At 35.2% G+C, this 16,723-nt stretch overlaps 1 protein-coding gene across 1 annotated transcript in view; it reads right to left on the reverse strand.

Moving 5' to 3' along the window:
• Positions 1–16,723, reverse strand: part of SMC4 (structural maintenance of chromosomes 4) — a 44,976-nt gene that overhangs the window by 9,361 nt on the left and 18,892 nt on the right. Inside the window, exons 8-16 of the mRNA XM_027061517.2 lie at positions 15,888–16,028; positions 14,954–15,104; positions 13,431–13,595; positions 10,652–10,885; positions 9,495–9,680; positions 7,522–7,683; positions 2,386–2,611; positions 1,992–2,071; positions 1,042–1,194 (exon numbers count right to left, since the gene is read on the reverse strand). Of these exons, the coding sequence (XP_026917318.1) occupies positions 1,042–1,194; positions 1,992–2,071; positions 2,386–2,611; positions 7,522–7,683; positions 9,495–9,680; positions 10,652–10,885; positions 13,431–13,595; positions 14,954–15,104; positions 15,888–16,028 (1,498 nt within the window). The remainder of the gene's footprint in view (positions 1–1,041; positions 1,195–1,991; positions 2,072–2,385; positions 2,612–7,521; positions 7,684–9,494; positions 9,681–10,651; positions 10,886–13,430; positions 13,596–14,953; positions 15,105–15,887; positions 16,029–16,723) is intronic.

Consider the following 16,723-nt stretch of genomic DNA (forward strand, 5'->3'; position numbering starts at 1 on the left):
GTTAACATAAAACATGAAAATGGCCAACAAACACATGAAATTTGTAATTCATCACAAATACAAGTTAAAATGCCACTTGTAGGTACAGAGTAGCAAACTCACAACACAGTGAAGACCGCCTAGTTTTCAAAGACTTGGAAAAATAATTATTTACATATGCTACTAAAAGTAAATTAATTGGAACCATCTATTTGAAGACAATTTGGCATCATACAACAATACCTTTAACACTACACATAGTGGATAATAACCATAATTTTAGTAATCTAACCTAAGGAAATAATTGGGTGCATAAAGATATACCAAACAAGGATATTTTATTTATTTTAAAGATTTTATTTTTAAGTAATCTCTACACCCAATGTGGGGCTCGAAATCACAAGAGTGAGATCAAGAGTTGCATGCTCCACTGACTGAGCCAGCCAGAAGCCTCTAACTAGGATATTTTAAACATAGCAGTATTCATAATAACATAGAAAAGCATTTATCAAATTGTGACATAAAGAACACACTCAAATGCAGCTGTAAAAGTAAATTTACATTGGCTTGGAAAGAAAACCACAATTTACTAAGAAAAATTAACATGACTCAGTAAAAATCTATACACATATCTGTATAAATATAGGACATAAACACAGACTAGGTATTTATATCAAAAAGTTGAAGAATATACATAAACTGTAAGGGCAATCATCTTTTGGATATTTCCGGCAAATTGTTTTTTAAATCAGTGGGGTATGCACTGCTTTTTCATAATTAAGAAACATTCTACTCTGAAAAGAGAATGAAATTAAAGGGTTACACAGATATTAAGGGAAGACACATTTCCAAGGTGTATAAATGCAAACAAAGAATAGCCGTGGCTGGAGGAAAACTGCAACAGGGACTTTAACACTCAGGGAGATGAAATCAAGAGACAGGCCTTCCACCTAGAGAACCATTCTTCTCCTTTATTTTCTAAAATTGTAAGCAAACAACAAAACGCTTCTGCCAAATGCTACTGAATTCCAATAGCTTTAGCTAATATTAATAAAAGAGTACCTGGATGCTTGCAGTAAACTTTTCTAGTGTATTCTTCATTTCTCGTTCATTATGCCTTAACTTAACTACTGCTTCTTCCAGTTGTACTTTCTGTTCCTGGATTTGCACTGCTTTTTGAGAGTCTTTCTGCAACTGTAATTCCATTCTATTTACCTACAAAGAGTACCAGTGAAATAAGTTTTCTCTAAGAGTCATTTCAGATTAACAGCGAAATCAATTTAGAATGAAGAAAACCCCAACTTCTGATTTTAAAGCCTAGAACAAAACCAAAATCCCCATTCCAAACCCCAATCCTAAAGCTTAGGAGATGGTCAAACTAATTTCTGCATCACAGAATCAGATGGAAAGACAATTTTAAGTGTTGCACAGTCACCTATTTCCACCATTCAAAATTTTAAGTGGAAGGATATAAACTATTTCAAAATATGGGGGAAAAAATCAAGGTACAACTCTTTGGAAAAAGCTCAGTATCCAAGGAAAAAGTATAGTGTTCTGATAACGGAACACAGTAATTTTTTCTAGGCATCTTGACGTTCTCATACTTGTGGGCATGTAAAATATTTTGAAATAAAACTTGGAAATGCATATCAGAAATCTTTGCTATACTTATTTTGAAATAGAAAAAACAATCATGGACTATACCAATTATATGTGAAAAACATTAAATGTTAAATAATGATTGATTAAATTATGAAATGTCCATATGATACAAATGTAATATTAGAAAGATACATATGTTGAGCATACTTTCTAAATTAACATGTTTTATTTTTAGAAGTTTAAAGGATTTTACATTTAAAAAATCCCACAGCTTACATATATCATTTATACAAAATCCAATCTGTTAATTTAAAATCTGAGTATCCTTAAAAAGGCTTAATTTTATAGTATGTATGTTACACATCAGAAGGCTTTAAAAAAAGTCTGACTCTAATTTTATATATGCTCACCTCTTCTTCTGAGATTTCAACAACAACTGATGAACCCATCCTTCCTTTCATTACTCTGCTTCCACCACCAGTCATTGTACCTATAAAACAGAGAAGTCAGACTTAGCTGTATTCCAACAAGATTAAATAAACTCAATGTCAGGAAAAGAACTAAAAAATTTTTTTAAAAAATTATGTTTATTTATTTTTGAGAGGCAAAGAGAAAGCAGAAGCTGGGGAGGGGCAGAAGAGAGAGGGAGACACAAAATCCGAAGCAGGCTCCAGGCTCTGAACTGTCAGCACAGAGCCCGATGCAGGGCTAGAACCCACAAACCGCGAGTCCATGACCTGAGTCAAAGCTGGATGTTTAACTGACTGAGCCACCCAGGCGCCCCAGGAAAAACACTTTCATTACCTGATTGTTCTATGATTTGCCCCTGTAATGTCACCACTCTCCATCTTCTATCTTTTTGATATGCTACTCTTGTGGCTTGATCTAAATTGTCAGCAACTAAGGTATCCCGTAAAGCAAAGTAAAAAGCTTGGCGAATTTTCTCATCTTTTACTTTTACTAAATCAAATAACCGAGGAGTATTTTCAGGAGTTTGAATTTTGGTCATTTTATTCGCCCATACGGTCATCTAAAAGTTAAAAAAAGAAAAAAAAAAGAAAGAAAAACAGAATGTATCATTTCTTTAGAGTATTACTTACATAATATACATATGTAACATGTAAGAACATGTATACAAGGTTCTGAATATCTGCATAATTATTTTACCGTTATTTAAAAAGTATAAAATTCTATTCACAGATGACATGATCTTATATATACAAAATCCTAGGAATGCACATACACAAAACTATTAAACCTAATATGAATTCAGCAAATTGGTAGGATACAAGATCAATGTACAAAAATTAATTGTATTTGTACACACTAGTAATGAATAACTTAAAAGTGGGATTAAAAAATTCCAATTATAATATCATATTAAACAAGACAGAAAACCCCAAAAAACTTAGAAATACATTTAACAACAAAAGACCTATACACTAAATGCTGTAAAATATTATAGTATGAATTTAGACCTAAATAAATGGAAGACAGCCCCAGTTCCTGGATTGTTAAGGTTTAGAATTGTTAAGATGGCAACCCAAATTGATCTACAGATTCAATTCAACCTGCATCAAAAATCCCAGTTGCCTTCCCTCTCCCCCCCAAACTGACCCACTAATCTTTAATTTTTTTTTTTTAAAGTTTATTTACTTTGAGAGTGTGCATAAGCTGGGGAGGAACAGAGAAGAGAGACAGAATCCCAAGGTTGTTCCACACCATCAGTGTATAGCCCAAAGGGGTGCTCGATCTCAAGAACCATGAGATCATGACCTGAGCAGAGATCAAGAGTTACATGCTTAACTGACTGTGCCACCTAGGTACCCCTGACCAGCTAATCTTAAAATTCATATGGAAATTAGAACAATCTTGATATAAAAGAATAAAATTAGGAGCGCCTGGGCGGCTCAGTTGGTTAAGTGTGCAACTCTTGATTTCAGCTCACATCATGATCTCATGGTTTGTGAGACTGAGCCCTTCATCGGGCTCTGTGCTGACAGAACAAAGCCTACTTGGGATTCTCTCTCTCCCTCTCTCTCTGCCCCTCCCTGCTCACACGCTCTCTCAAAATTAATAAACATACATACATTAAAAAAAGAACAACAAAATTAGAGAACTACTGATTTCAAACCTTATTACAAAGCTATAGTAATTAAGACTGTGGTACTCATGATCCTCACAATAGATGCAGAGAAAGCATTTGACAAAATACAGCATCCTTTCTTGATAAAAACCCTCAAGAAAGTAGGGATTGAAGGAGCATACCTCAAGATCATAAAAGCCATATATGAAAGACCCACTGCTAACATCATCCTCAATGAGGAAAAACTGAGAGCTTTCCCCCTAGGGTCAGGAACAAGACAGGGATGTCCACTCTCGCCACTGTTATTCAACATAGTATTGGAAGTCTTAGCCTCTGCAATCAGACAACATAAAGAAATAAAAGGCATCCAATCGACCAGTAGGTCAAACATTTGCTCTTCGCAGATGACATGATGTTCTATATAAAGAACCCTAAAGATTCCACCAAAACACTGCTAGAACTGATTCATGAAGTCAGCAAAGTTGCAGGATATAAAAATCAATGCACAGAAATCGGTTGCATTCCTATACACCAACAATGAAGTAATAGAAGGAGAAATCAAGGAATCAGTCCCATTTACAATTGCACCAAAACCCATAAAATACCTAGGAATAAATCTAACCAAAGAGGTGAAAAATCTATACACTGAAAACTATAGAAAGCTTATGAAGGAAAATGAAGAAGACATAAAAAATGGAAAAAATATTCCATGTTCCTGGATATGAAGAACAAATACTGTTAAAATGTCAATAACTACCCACAACAATCTACATGTCCATGCAATCCCTATCAAAATAACACCAGCATTCTTCACAGAGCTAGAACAGATAATCCTAAAATTTGTATGGAACCAGAAAAGACCCCCAATAGCCAAAGTAATCTTGAAAAAGAAAACCAAAGCAGGAGGCATCACAATCCCGGGCTTCAAGCTATACTACAAAGCTGTAATCATCAAGACAATATGGTACTGGCACAAGAAGAGACACTCCGACCAATGGAACAGAATAGGGAACCCAGAAATGGACCCACAAACGTATGGCCAACTAATCTTTGACAAAGCAGGAAAGAATATCCAATGGAATAAAGACAGTCTCTTCAGCAAGTGGTGCTGGGAAAACTGGACAGCAGCATGCGGAAGAATGAACCTGGACCACTTTCTTATGCCATACACAAAAATAAACTCAAAATGGATGAACGACCTCAATGTAAGGCAGGAAGCCATCAAAATCCTCAAGGAGAAAGCAGGCAAAAACCTCTTTGATCTTGGCCACAGCAACTTCTTACTCAACACGTCTCCAGAGGGAAGAGAAACAAAAGCAAAAATGAACTACTGGGACCTCATCAAAATAAAAAGCTTCTGCACAGCAAAGGAAACAATCACCAAAACTAAAAGGCAACTGACAGAATGGGAGAAGATATTTGCAAATGACATATCAGATAAAGGGTCAGTATCCAAAATCTATAAAGACCTTATCACACTCAACACCCAAAAACCAAATAATCCAGTGAAGAAATGGGCAAAAGACATGAATAGACACTTCTCCAAGAAAACATCCAGATGGCCAACCGACACATGAAAAACTGCTCCACATCACTCATCATCAGGGAAATACAAATCAAAACCACAATGAGATACCACCTTACACCTGTCAGAATGGTTAACATTAACAACTCAGGCAACAACAGATGTTGGCGAGGATGTGGAGAAAGAGGATCTCTTTTGCATTGTTGGTGGCAACGCAAGCTGGTGCAGCCACTCTGGAAAACAGTATGGAGGTTCCTCAAAAAACTAAAAATAGAACTACCCTACAACCCAGCAATTGCACTACTAGGCATTTATCCACGGGATACAGGTGTGCTGTTTTGAAGGGACACGTGCACCCCCATGTTTATAGCAGCACTATCAACAATAGCCAAAGTATGGAAAGAGCCCAAATGTCCACTGATGGACAGAATGGACAAAGAAGACATGGTATATATATACAATACAGTATTACTCAGCAATCAAAAAGAATGAAATCTTGCTATTTGCAACTAAACGGATGGAACGAGAAGGTATTATGCTAAGTGAAATTAGTCAGAGAAAGACAAAAATCATATGACTTCACTCATATGAGGACTTTAAGATAAAAAACAGATGAATGTAAGGCAAGGGAAGCAAAAATAATATAAAAACGGAAGGGGATGAAACATAAGAGATGCTTAAATATGGAGAACAAACAGGGTTACTGGAGGGACTGTGGGACGGGGGATGGGCTAAATGGCTAAGGGGCAATAAGGAATCTACTGAAATCATTATTGCACTGTATGCTAACTAACTTGGATATAAATTAAAAAATAAATAAAATAATTTAAAATAAACAGTGTGGTACTCATAAGAATAGATATATAGACAAATGGAGAATTCAGAAATAAACCCTCAGATTTATGGTCAGTTGATCTTTGACACAGATGCCAAGAAAATTCAATGGGGAAAGAATAGTCTTCTCAACAAGTGGTGCTGAAACAACTGATATCTACATCTAAGAGTAGAGGTACACTTTACTCTGTGTTAGAAAATTAACTGAACATGCACTAAAAACCAAAATGTAAAAGCTAAAGCCACAAAACTCAGAAGAAAACAGGAGGTAAATCACCATGTGCTTGGATTATGCAGTAGTTTCTTAGACATGACACACAAAACATAAGAACATTTCAGAATGGGAGAAAACATCTGCAAACATATATCTGACAAGAGACTTGCACCCAAAATATATGAAAAAACTCTTAAAACTTACTAGTAAGACAAAGCAATGAACAAATAGGCAAGGGATTTGAATAGATACTTCTTCAAAGAAGATAAACAAATGCCCAATAAGCACATGAAAAAATATTCAACGTTAGTAATCAGGAAATGCAAATCAAAACCACAGTAAGAGACCACTACATACCCAACACTAAGATGGTTATAATAAAATAGATGTAGAAACAAGTGTTGGTGAGGATGTAAAGATACTGGAAACTATACATTACAGGTAGGATATTGTATAGCCACAGTGGGAAAGAGTTTGGCAGTTCCTCAAAATGTTAGTTAACAGGTAACCCAGCAATTCTACTCCTAGATATTAACCAAAGAGAGCTGAAAACAGGTATGCACAAAAATCTGTGTATGAATGTTCATAACAGCAATTAGCCATAATAGCCCAAACATGGAAACAACACAAATGTTCATCACTGTTGAATGGATAAACAAAATGTGGTATATTCACACAAGGAGCATCATTTGGCAATAAAGAGGAATGAGCTGCTGATACATGCTACAACATGGATAAACTTTGAAAACCTAAGACAACATACACAAAAACCTACATACTGTATGATTCCATTTATACAAAATATCCACAACAGGTAAATCAAAAAGCAGATTACAAACTGCAGGTGGCAGGAGATAGGTTTTGACTGGGAATGAGCAGGAGATTTCTTTTTGGGGTGATGAAAACATTCTGAAATTAGTGGTCATAATTTAACAATCTTATAAATACACTAAAACCAATGAACTCTACACTTTAAAATAGTTAATTTTATGGTACGTGAATTCTATCTCTGTAAAGGTTTTTGTTTTATTAAAAGCAGTTACTGATGATGGAAGTTAGAAGCGCCAAGCTATCAGTCACTCTAATATCAGAATGTATATTCCTTTAAGGGAGGCATTGCAAGGTTTTTTCTTACAACTATATAACCCCACAGCCTAAAATATCCTCAAAACCTACCAGCTGTTCACTAAATCACTATAAAGAAAAAAGCTAGAGTTCAAATGCAGAAAACAATTTAGTACTTTAAAATTAAATTAGAGGTAGCTTATTATGAATACCTACCTTATCCAAACCTATAAAGGTTGCAACTCCAATATTTTGTCTTTTAAGGAAGTTCACACAATCTTGAGCTGTATCAATAGAATCAACAACAATGTAGTCTAATGCATGACAACAGGATGAAATAGCAACATCGTATTTTTCATCAATTGCTCCTAAGTCTCCCTAATAATAAGAGGCAGGGGGAAAAAAATCATTGCACAATCAATAATTAGGCACAGGATCATTTCATTATAATTCCTACATATTTTTCAAGTTACTTTTACTTGAAAAACTATACTTACACATGGTTTTTATTTTTTTTATTTATTAAAAAAAATTTTTTTTAACGTTTTACTTATTTTTGAGACAGAGAGAGACAGCATGAACAGGGGAGGGTCAGCGAAAGGAAGACACAGAATCTGAAACAGGCTCCAGGCTTTGAGCTGTCAGCACAGAGCCCGATGCGGGGCTCGAACTCAAGGACCGCGAGATCATGGACCTGAGCCGAAGTCGGCCGCTTAACTGACTGAGCCAACCAGGCACCCCTACACATGGTTTTTAAAAACACAAAAGGTACTCAATGAAAAATATGTGTTCCTCTCACTCAACCTTCCCCTTTTTTCAATCACTACTAGTTTTTAATGCACCTTTAAAAAAATTTGTAAGATATGCAAAGTTTGGATTTTTAATGAGCACAAAATGAACTGTTTCATGAAAACGAAAACATACAATGTAAAGATTTTCAAATCTGTCAACCTTAAAAGCACTACAGCATAAGCAAAATAATAACTTCCTAAAATAATGAAATTTGGGGGCTCCTGGGTGGTTCAACTGCTCAGCATTTGAGTCGATTTCGGCTTGGGTCATGATCCTGGGGTCGTGGGATCAAACTCTGCATTGGGCTCCACACTCAGTGTGAAGCCTGTTTAGGATTCCCTCTCTCCCTCCCTTGCTCTTGCTTGCTTTCTAAAAAATAACAAAATAAATAAATAAATTGGAGCACCTGCGTGGCTCAATTGGTCAAGTGGCCAGCTCAGGTTGTGATCTCACAGTGGGGAGATCAAATCCTGTGCTGAGCATGGAGCCTGTTAGGGTATTTTCTCCCTCTCTTTGCCTCTCCCCAGCTTGTGTGCACTCTTTCTCAAAATAAGTAAACACAAAAAAAATTTTTTTTGAACTATTGAAAGCCAGCTAAGATTATGTAAGTCCCCATAAAACATATTTGCCTGTTTATCAACCTATTAATTAGCCATGAAGCAGCATTCATACAGACTAGCTTTTTCTTTGAAAGCAAAAGAATAGATTCATAATCTCCCAAGTAAATAAGGTGTAAGTCACACGGCCTGGAGACATGGAAGCAACTCTGCTTGGTAATTTTCATTTGCACTTACAAATCATTCTCTTTTCTCCTTCTTTCTCTGGAAGGCTGACTCAGGGACTGCACTAACTGGTTCCTTGGTTTTCTAAGCTTTAGAAAATGTGAAGTAACAGCTAGAGATGGCAGGGTAGGAGTTGAAGGGGGTTGAAATATTTTCCCCATTTCCTTCTGGCCACCCTGTAGCCATGGCTACAGCTCCCTTCCCTCTTCAAATTCAAGAGCAGTAATGGTCTCCACTATTGCTAGCCTTGGGTTTCTGCCTTATCCCGATTTCCCTAAACTCTAGCCACAATCTTCAGTATAATGGTATAAAATCCAGAATTTATCAAATTCTTTATTTTTTAAAAAAAGAATAAAGTGGTTTTGTTAAATTTCCTTATCATTGCTAGTTTTTTTTTCTTCTTGGTACTAAATGGTAGTTATCTAAAACTAAAAAATAAAAACTACGTTTAATATGAGATAATCCATACCACAAAGAATTTTACCATGACTGAGTACTAAGAGCAAAGGTCTTTTAAACAAAAATGAATGTTACAGCAACTCAGTATTATAGTTAAGTCAAAGAAAGAAAATTATTTACAGTATCTTGAGCCATTTCTGAATAAATCTACTTTACCAATCTTCCATATATTCCTGGAATCCTGCCAGATTTTTTTTCTTGAATTATTGCATCAAGGACTTTCCCTCTACTTCGATTCATTGCTACGGAACTCTTTGCTTCTTCAACTTTTTGGAAAAGATCACGAACCAAACTTTTCAATTTTAATTCTTCTTGTGTAAGTTTTTCAAGTTCTTTTTCTTTCTAAAAGTGAGAAAAAAAAATGAATCCCAGAAACATACGCCCAACCTAATTCTAATAGCATAGAATTAGTTGTAATGCCTCAAAAAAGACGACCAATAAAAAACACTTGAACCAGAACTAAACTTCCAAACTGCTGGGTGTGGGTTTCTAAATATGGATGGGTTTTCTATTTTAAAGGAATATAAATTATTTGGGTCAATAACAAGGACCCTAAGTGCAACATGGTTCTAGTAGTAAACTGATTGATAGAACGAGTAGAGCTAGTGTGCGGAAATCTCAGTTCCATACCACAAAGTTATGCGTAAGTGTGTTCCAATTCCTAAGGTCTGCACTAATCAAAAACAGACGTTGGTATAGGACCCAGAATTTAAGGGACTGGGCAGGACTATGGTTATAGTGTGCTTTGCATTCTAAATAATGAAAGATATTTATTATATATGTAATTTTCTTTTTAAAAAATCATTGCTTTGAAATGAAAGGGAATATGGTAGGTGAATAGCACTATTGCTATACAAAAATGCCAGGCTGTCAACAAAAGGAATCATACACACGTACATAAACCCCCAAACTCTCAGTTTCTCAATCTCTTAAGTTAGACCAGCCACTTTTCCTGACATTCTTCCCCCCTCCTGGCTTTAAATTATTACCTCTATTACCAGTCAAGAGTATAAAGTAAAAGCTCAAGTTACAAATATAATTTACCCCCCAAATAAACTGAATTACCAACAACACAGAAGTGGTCACTGAATACAATTTAAGTTTACAGTAAAATTCTAATTGGTCATGAAATTCCCTGATGACTTCCATAAATTCAATATCAGAAAAAAATACACTAATTGGTTTATATATTCATTCTTACACATTTATGCCAGTTCAGATGTTTAGATTAAAAAATATATAAATACAAACATATAAATTGAAAACTTGGATTGATAAACAATATTCAGAAAAATACAGAAGCAAAGATTTACCTCTTTTAATTCCAGTTCAGATTGAGGGAGTTTTGCCTCTATATCTCTGATCGCAGTTTTCCTTTCTTTGAGAGTCTCAGATGCTGCAGTTAGAGCTTCCTTGGCCTTACTTAATTGAGACACTGCAGTATTATGACGACTGAGATAGATATCAAGTTCTGACTGAGCTACATCCATCTTTGAACGTGCTTCATTTACTGATTTGCTGAAACCCATAAGTTCTTTCTCTCGACTCTGTTAAAATATGATAGACTCCATTAAATCTGAAATACATGTTTTCAAACCTAAGCTGAAACGAAAACCATACATCTTGAATTCAACTTTAAAGATTCTACAAACATAATACATAAAAATAAATCTTACAAGCTGAACACACTAATAGTTTTTGCCGGGTTGCCAATATTCACTGTACATAGTCTCTTCCCAACTGATTTCACAAGCACTTAATGAACTAGATGTAAATATGCTTTTTGGAAATTAAAACACCAACAAAAATGAGTGTTCAAAGAACAAAAATTTGAGTGTAAACTCTAGATCCATGGTATTCCACATTACCTTACCTGAAATGGCAAAGTGTAAAGACTATTCAGCAGAAAGCTTCCTCAAGTATATTTATGTTGAGAATCTTTGTAAATTTTATTTTTTTTAATTAAAAAAAATTTTTTTAATGTTTATTTTTGAAGGAGAGAGAGACAGAGCATGAGTGGGGGAAGAGCAGAGAGAGAGGGAGACACAGAATCCAAAGCAGGCTCCAGGCTCCGAGCTGTCAGCACAGAGTCCAGCGCGGGGCTCGAACTCACAAACTGTAGGATCATGACCTGAGCCAAAGTTGACGCTTAAATGACTGAGCCAGCTAGGCACCCCTGTAAATTTTACTTTTTAAAGTTTATATATTTATTTTGAGAGAGAGAAGAGGAACAGAGAGAGGGGGAGAGAGAGAGAATTCTAAGCAGGCTTTGCACTGCCAGCACAGAGCCAACGAGGGGCTTGACCTCACAAACTGTGACATCATGATCTGAAATCAAGAGTCACATGGTCAACTGACTGAGCTGCCCAGGCACCCCATGAACCTTTGTAAATTTTAGAGGTAAGGCCAGGTAATACTTGAAACTGGTTATATTTGACAAGTGGGCAGAAATTTGGGGCTACCATAACTATGTAGAAAGGATCTATTTATTAGAATAATGGCATTAAGAGAAGCACTTACAAAAGCTTAATCCTTTTGTTTTGCACTTAAGGGAACAGACCCAGGACCATGGGGTTATGTGCAAAATCATCAGATAATCAGTTTAAATGTCAAATGGTAAAAATCATGAACACTAACACATGTACACACTGCTCACAATGTTCTAGGCCTATTACGAATGTTCTATATCAATTCTTGAAGATAACAATTTCATGAGGTAAATATCATAATTATGCTCATTTTGAGGAAACAGGCTACAGTTTAAGTAACTTGCTCAAAGTCATGCAATCACTCAAGTGGCAGAACCTCTCTTTTTAGCTACTATATTGAGGAATGAAGACACTTGGATAGGTGTCCTGGCTTTGTCATTAATACACGTTGCCAAGATACACAGAAGTACTCAATATGTATTAGATGAGCAAATGTGAAAATCTGTATCCATATATACTATTCATGAAAGCTATTGCATTACCTATTGCCATTTTATCACATGGGCATGTTACTTATAAAGTTCTGTAGTATGGCATTAGAACATGCCCCATTCCAAAACAGAATCTATTAAATCTGTAGCTTAGAAAGCCCACAAACCCAATACAACTTTACTGAAGTACAATTAACAAAGTTTGTATATAAATCTATAACTTAGGTACTTTAAGTCTTACATAACTTATAGAATGTAAATCAATTCAACTCATTAGTATTATCTATTACAATTTCTTTTTTTAAAATATATTTATTTTGATATAGAGGGAGAATACACAGGAGGGTCAGAGAGAGGAGGAGAGAGAATCCCAAGAGGCTCTACCCTGTCAGCGCAGAGGCCAATGTGCGGCTTGAACTCACAAACCGTGAGATCACAACCTGAGCCCAAATCAAGTCAGACATAACCAACTGAGCCACCCAGGTTCACCTTTTACAATTTCTACTCAGCATACTCAGTTCTGTCAAAAAGGCTGTGAATATAAACAAAGACAGCTAAGCTTCATGCTTTATACTCTCATTGGGTTGATAAGACATATCAATATGACAACCTCATACTCCTATTAATGAAGTGCTAAAATAGCTAACATTTTTATTAATTTCTTACTTTCTAGGCACTTTATGTAAGAGTATGTACATTTTTAAAGATTCACAAGATGGGTAATATTTTCTTCCATTTTGAGAAAGAGGACTTTGAGACCTAACAGCCTATACAGAGAGATAATGACTGATGTAGGATTTCAAACCAAGAACTGACTCAAGAGCCATAAACTATTATACAAGCGCTACAGGAGAAAAGAAAGGTACTTATCAACTTGTGGTTAGTGTGGTTCCATGTTTTTACAGGTGTTAACTAATTAAGAGAAGACAAAAAGCTATTTGATGAAATCAAATAAGGGCATTTCCTGCCTCCACCATAAATTCTCATTTAGTTAACTTTTTTTTTAAAACGGGAAAGTAGAAAACAAAAAGAATTTAAGCTACTTTTATGAATGCTAGATATTGTAAGTCTAAAATTTTTCTAACAGTTGAGTTTTTACTATTACCACACAAAAACATCCTTCAAGTTAAAAAAAAAAAGGCACCTAGACACCAACTGATAAAGAATCTTACTTCTTTTTCTTTTTGAAGCCCTTGTGTTTCCTGTTTAAGGCTATCCATAACTTCTTTCAATTTTTCTTCTTCTTTCTCTTTTTCCTTCTCAAGGGCACTATTTCGAGTTGTTGTCTCATTTATGATTTTCTCACTCTTGGCAGGTATACTTTTAAATTCTTCAACCTAAGATTGTAAAACAAATTAAACTTGGAGGAGCATGTACCTTTAGGCTATCCAGTATCATCAGTATTTGGCTTATTTAAAAGCATTTCTCAGTATCCTCTAAGTCTTTGTGGTTTCCTTTGTAATTTGACTTGAACTAGCTGGCTTTAGCAAATACTTTAACCATTTACTGCAATTTCTGTGCTCTTAATTTAACAGTAAATTCTATGAATTCCTCATTTGTTATGGAAGAGAATTCTCCCTGGCTGGCGTTCAGGTCTTTCTTCCTTCTGTTCTACTTTCAGGCTATAACTATCCTTCTTCACCAATTAATATACTCTGGCTATGTGGAATTTCCTAAACTGTCCTTCATGGTATATTGAAACTTACCATGGATGACTTTTACACCCCGTGGCCTCCCCGAAATCCTAAAATCTTTCACAACATTACCCTTCCAGAGTCACCACGTAGGAGTAATCTTATTCCATTAATACCTTTGGTAATAACCACTTATTGACATTTGATGCCTAAAGACTAATACCTCTATCATAGTTATAGGTGGCTTAGTCTGTCCAATTTAAGCATTACCCTCAAATCCACGTTGGTTTGTTCAGATTATCCAGCACCAGAGTTCAACATTTCCCAAAAATGATGACCCTCAAACACTGATTTGCACAAGATTTATTCCCATACTGAGTGGAAAGTATTTTGTAAACAAATGCATTTGGAAAAATACAACATAAAGGAGAGCCTATATTATAACTAACATGTAATTATATGGTACAAAGCCTTTTTTGGGAGAAGGGACTTAGATGTCATATCTATTAGTATCTGTTAGTTAAGAAAATAGTTTGAAAGACTGCCAATTGATCATTAGGGACTGATTCCTAGGAAATAATGCGTTCTGTTCCAAACTTAATCGTTTTTAAAACCTCAGAATAGCTAATCCACCCTCTGTAGATTTTTGAGTTTCCCCTTCCCTCCTTTCCAAGAGAGAACTCTTATTCTGATACTCTCTAGGAGGCAGGTAATGTTTTTAAAATTTCAGAATACATAACCAAAAACATCTCTTTAAACCATTATATTAAGAAAAGGAAAACTATGTTGTTTACTATCAAACAGAATTGGTGACTTGATAAGTATTTTCCCGACAATATATGCCACAGAAACATAAACTCTAAATCTCAAAGCCAATGAATGCAAAATTTACCTTTGGAGAAAAAAAAAAGTCACAATCAGAGATAAATCCTAGAACACTTAATATTCAGAATCCCAACTCATTTTCTTAAAAAATGAGGGAGTGGCACATCCATGAAAAATAATGAAAATTAAATCTGATATTCAGATATGAAATTTGTAAGATTTCTTTCAAAACCTACCTTCTCTTTATCTTTTTGAAGTTGTTTCTCCAGTTTTTTGGCTTTACTTGAAGCATGTTTTAATTTTTCCCTAACTTGAACATCTTCTAAATCTAGCTGTGTAAATTTTTCTTTGTTTTCCTCAATAAATTTTGTAATTTTATTCAGTTTCCTAACAAATAAAGAGAATTATTAGTCACTATTTTAGATATTCATTTATTTCAAAGTCATGCTACATGTTCTGCCTGGGACACTGCCTCTGTAAATGTGTCCAAGCTCTTACAAGGTAAGATTCTAGAGCTAACCATTTTCAAACTGGTCCTCTCCTTCCACTAAATTTGAGGGAGCCATTAAAATATGATTACAAGAGTTGCTTTGCCTTTCTAAACTGGATGGGAAATACTACATTTCCTGGTTACTATAGAGTCAAGGTATAGAAATACATTACCACAATGTAAAACTCATTTTAAAGAAAAAAAAATCACATAGGTAAGAGATACTGGTGTCACCAAATACTGTGAGAAGGCATAGAGAAGGGTCATGATGAAACTTAAAAAAAAAAAAAAAAAAAAAAAGTAACCTAATTACTAATTAAGAATTAGAGTAACCTAATTCTTAAGATGTGTGGACTGTTTATTCTTAAGACAACTAAGCTGCCAGGTTAAATTTTTTTTTTGCCGTGTATTATTGTGTTCTGCCACTAGGAGGCAGCATCTTCTGTTAATTTAGGACGAGTGTTGTGCACTGAATTTGTGATGATCAACTGGATGCAGGACAATTAAGTTTTTTATTCTTTTTCTGAAAAAGGAGACCATTTTATAAGTTGGCAAATTACAGTTGGCATTACATTTATGTGCTGGCAGAAAGTTTATATATATGTGTATATATATATAAAATACACACACGTAAAAACAACTCAACCTAAACACTTTAGTACTTTCCAAGAGATTATTACTTTTCTACATCTTTTACAGCTTTATTCTTAGCTTTCATTTCATTTGACAGTATATTGCTCTTCTCATTAATTTCTTTGGTATCTTCATGAATTTTTTCCTTTTGAGTTTCCATTTCAGCAATTCGTTTCTGCAGATCATAACTAGAAAAAGGAAAAGAAAAATCAGAGATCCTAAAATGCCATTTCTAAAATTGTGTCATAACTTAGTAAAATTAGTGGTTTCTACACTATTCTTAACTACAACCAATTTACAATTAACTACCTAGGGCTACAGGGTGAAGCACAGGGGGTACTGCAGTACAGACCTAATTCAGGGTCAAAGCTAGAATTAGGAACAAAATTGGTTCCATACAAACAAAATTAGATCGGCTATTACATGCATTACAGAGAATGTATGTGTAGAACTATTAAGTACATTAATAAACACTTGTGAACCCACCTCCCAACTTAAAGTAGAATACTTAAAAGTCAACTTTGAGGACTTCAGGGAAAGGTGGCAGGTAGGATGATCTTAAGTTCTCCTCGTCCCAAGGCTACAACTAGATTAACACCCTTATCAGTGTAAACCCAGAAAATGAGGAAGACTGGCAGAACACTCTCCACAGCTACATGTAGAGAAGAGGCCACACTAAAGAGGGTGGGAAGGGTGGAGAAGGTGGTTGGGGCTAAAGGGACCCATTGGAACTGTTCTTGGGAGGGAGGAATGCTATGAGCATGAAAAAGGGAGAAAAACAGACCCTCACTACAAGAATCTCAGGCATGGGGAAGACAACTCCCCATTTGGCTTTAAAAACTAGAGGGAACTAATTTTGAGAGTTCTTATAATCAGTGGGATG

Source organism: Acinonyx jubatus, chromosome C2 (genome assembly GCF_027475565.1).
Source record: "Acinonyx jubatus isolate Ajub_Pintada_27869175 chromosome C2, VMU_Ajub_asm_v1.0, whole genome shotgun sequence".
NCBI lineage: Eukaryota > Metazoa > Chordata > Mammalia > Carnivora > Felidae > Acinonyx > Acinonyx jubatus.